Source organism: Plasmodium reichenowi, chromosome 7 (assembly GCF_001601855.1).
Source record: "Plasmodium reichenowi strain SY57 chromosome 7, whole genome shotgun sequence".
NCBI classification, from domain to species: Eukaryota; Apicomplexa; class Aconoidasida; order Haemosporida; family Plasmodiidae; genus Plasmodium; species Plasmodium reichenowi.
Genome location: NC_033652.1, coordinates 515,375 through 517,302, shown reverse-complemented (window position 1 = coordinate 517,302; position 1,928 = coordinate 515,375). Strand labels below are relative to the sequence as shown.

The 1,928-nt window shown below is 24.6% G+C and overlaps 1 protein-coding gene across 1 annotated transcript; it reads right to left on the bottom strand.

The window, feature by feature from the left end:
• PRSY57_0713200 (zinc transporter, putative) lies at nt 1–1,681 on the bottom strand (the record flags this gene model as incomplete). The annotated part of the gene is made up of 1 exon (XM_012906786.2): nt 1–1,681. A coding segment is annotated over one exon (1,681 nt), but the record flags the coding sequence as incomplete, so codon positions are not given.
• Nucleotides 1,682–1,928: the final 247 nt, after the last annotated feature.

Here is a 1,928-nt window from a genome sequence, read left to right as displayed (position 1 = left end):
TATCCCCTTTCAGTGTGGAACATTTAAGGTGAGCTTCAGTTTCACAATTCGATCTGTTTGAAGAATAATCCGTTTGAACTGTTGTGTGTAATATTTTATATTTATTTTGACATAGTAAAGTAGCGTCATTTAATACACTATGAGAATGTGTTTTACTAGCAACTATATGACAAGCCAAGGCTGGTTTTCCAATTGACAAGGACCATACATGCAAATCATGTACATCTAATACCCCTGGTATTTTTAATAAATCATTTTTAAGATCTATCAAATTAATACTTACAGGTGTACCTTCCATTAATATATTTAATATTTCTTTAATTACCGACATTGTTGTAGAAAAAACAATACAACAGAATATAATGGAACATATAGGATCGGCTATTGAATATTTAGGATCATACCATATAAATAATGATGCAATCATAACTCCTACATTTTGTAATAAATCACTAAGTGCATGTAGATAAGCTGTTTTTAAACTAATGTTATTTACATCACCATGACTATGATCATGACTATGATCATGATTTGTAGATTCATGTGTATGATTATGATTATCTAATATATCATCACAATATTCACTTTCTATAATATAAGCATGATCTTTTTGTATATCATCTTCTTCTACTTTCTCTACATCACAACAACTTTTTTTTTTTTTTTTTTTTTTTTCATTATGTATTTGATTATATGTATTATTATTTATATTATTATTATTATTATTATTATTATTGTTATTATTTATATTATTTTGTGTCATGTTACATGCTTTACCTTTAGAGTTGGAATTATTAGAATCCTTATTCGTACTATTATAAACATTTTTATTCATATATTTTTCTTTATTCATAAAATTGTTATTTTGTTCAGACATATCATTAACTTGTGCTACATTTTTATCATGTTCCTCCATGTTATCATAATAATCAAAGGTTACATAATTACATGACGTTCCATCTATTTTATTTCCAGAAATATTATTTTTATTATTTCTTATATCGTTTTCATCTATTATAATATCACTATTAATATTCTTATATCTCTTTGTCAAAGAATTCTTCTTAACACTACTATTTTCGATATTATTAGAAGTCTTATGATCTGATAAAATTAAAGAAGAAGAATTATCATGACAAGATGATTCGTGTGTATGATTACCACATTTGTTTTCGTTCATAAATCCGAATCCATGTGAATGTACTTGTAAAACATATGCCATAAATATATTTGCTAACGTACTAATAAAAGCTGTAACAAACATAATATATCCGTTTACTTTTGGTACATCAAATAATCTAAATATAGCTGTATATAAAATATATGCTGATAAGGACCATATAAAAAATATAGAAAATAGTGCACCTATAATTTCAGCCCTATGGTAACCAAAAGACATATCTACGTTCCCTTGAAAACTTGAAACATATATAGAAAATAAATTTAAAGCAAAAGATAATAAATCACAAAACAAATGAGAAGCATCCGACATTAAAGATAAAGAATTAGATACTATTGCTGCTACTATTTCAATAACCATAAAAATAATACATATTATACTAGCTATAATTAATTTCTTAGTTGCCTTTCTTTGAGACTTATCATACAAACGCGACATCTTATCCACCAAATTTAAATTGCTTTCGTTATCTAGTAAGGATGAGTTCATTTCGGTGGGCATTTTGTATAAAATCAAGAGGAAATTAAAAGGGGGGGATCGAAGCAAATAGTATATTGCTCGTGATCAGTATTGAAATATATGAATATATAAAAATATATATATGTATATATATATATATATTTTTTTTTTTTTTATTTACATTTATATGTTTGTATTTTATTTTCCCCTTTTTCTATATAGAATGATATGTTATAATGATAAAAAAAAAAAAAAAAAAAAAAAAAAAAAAAAAAAAAAAAAAAATATA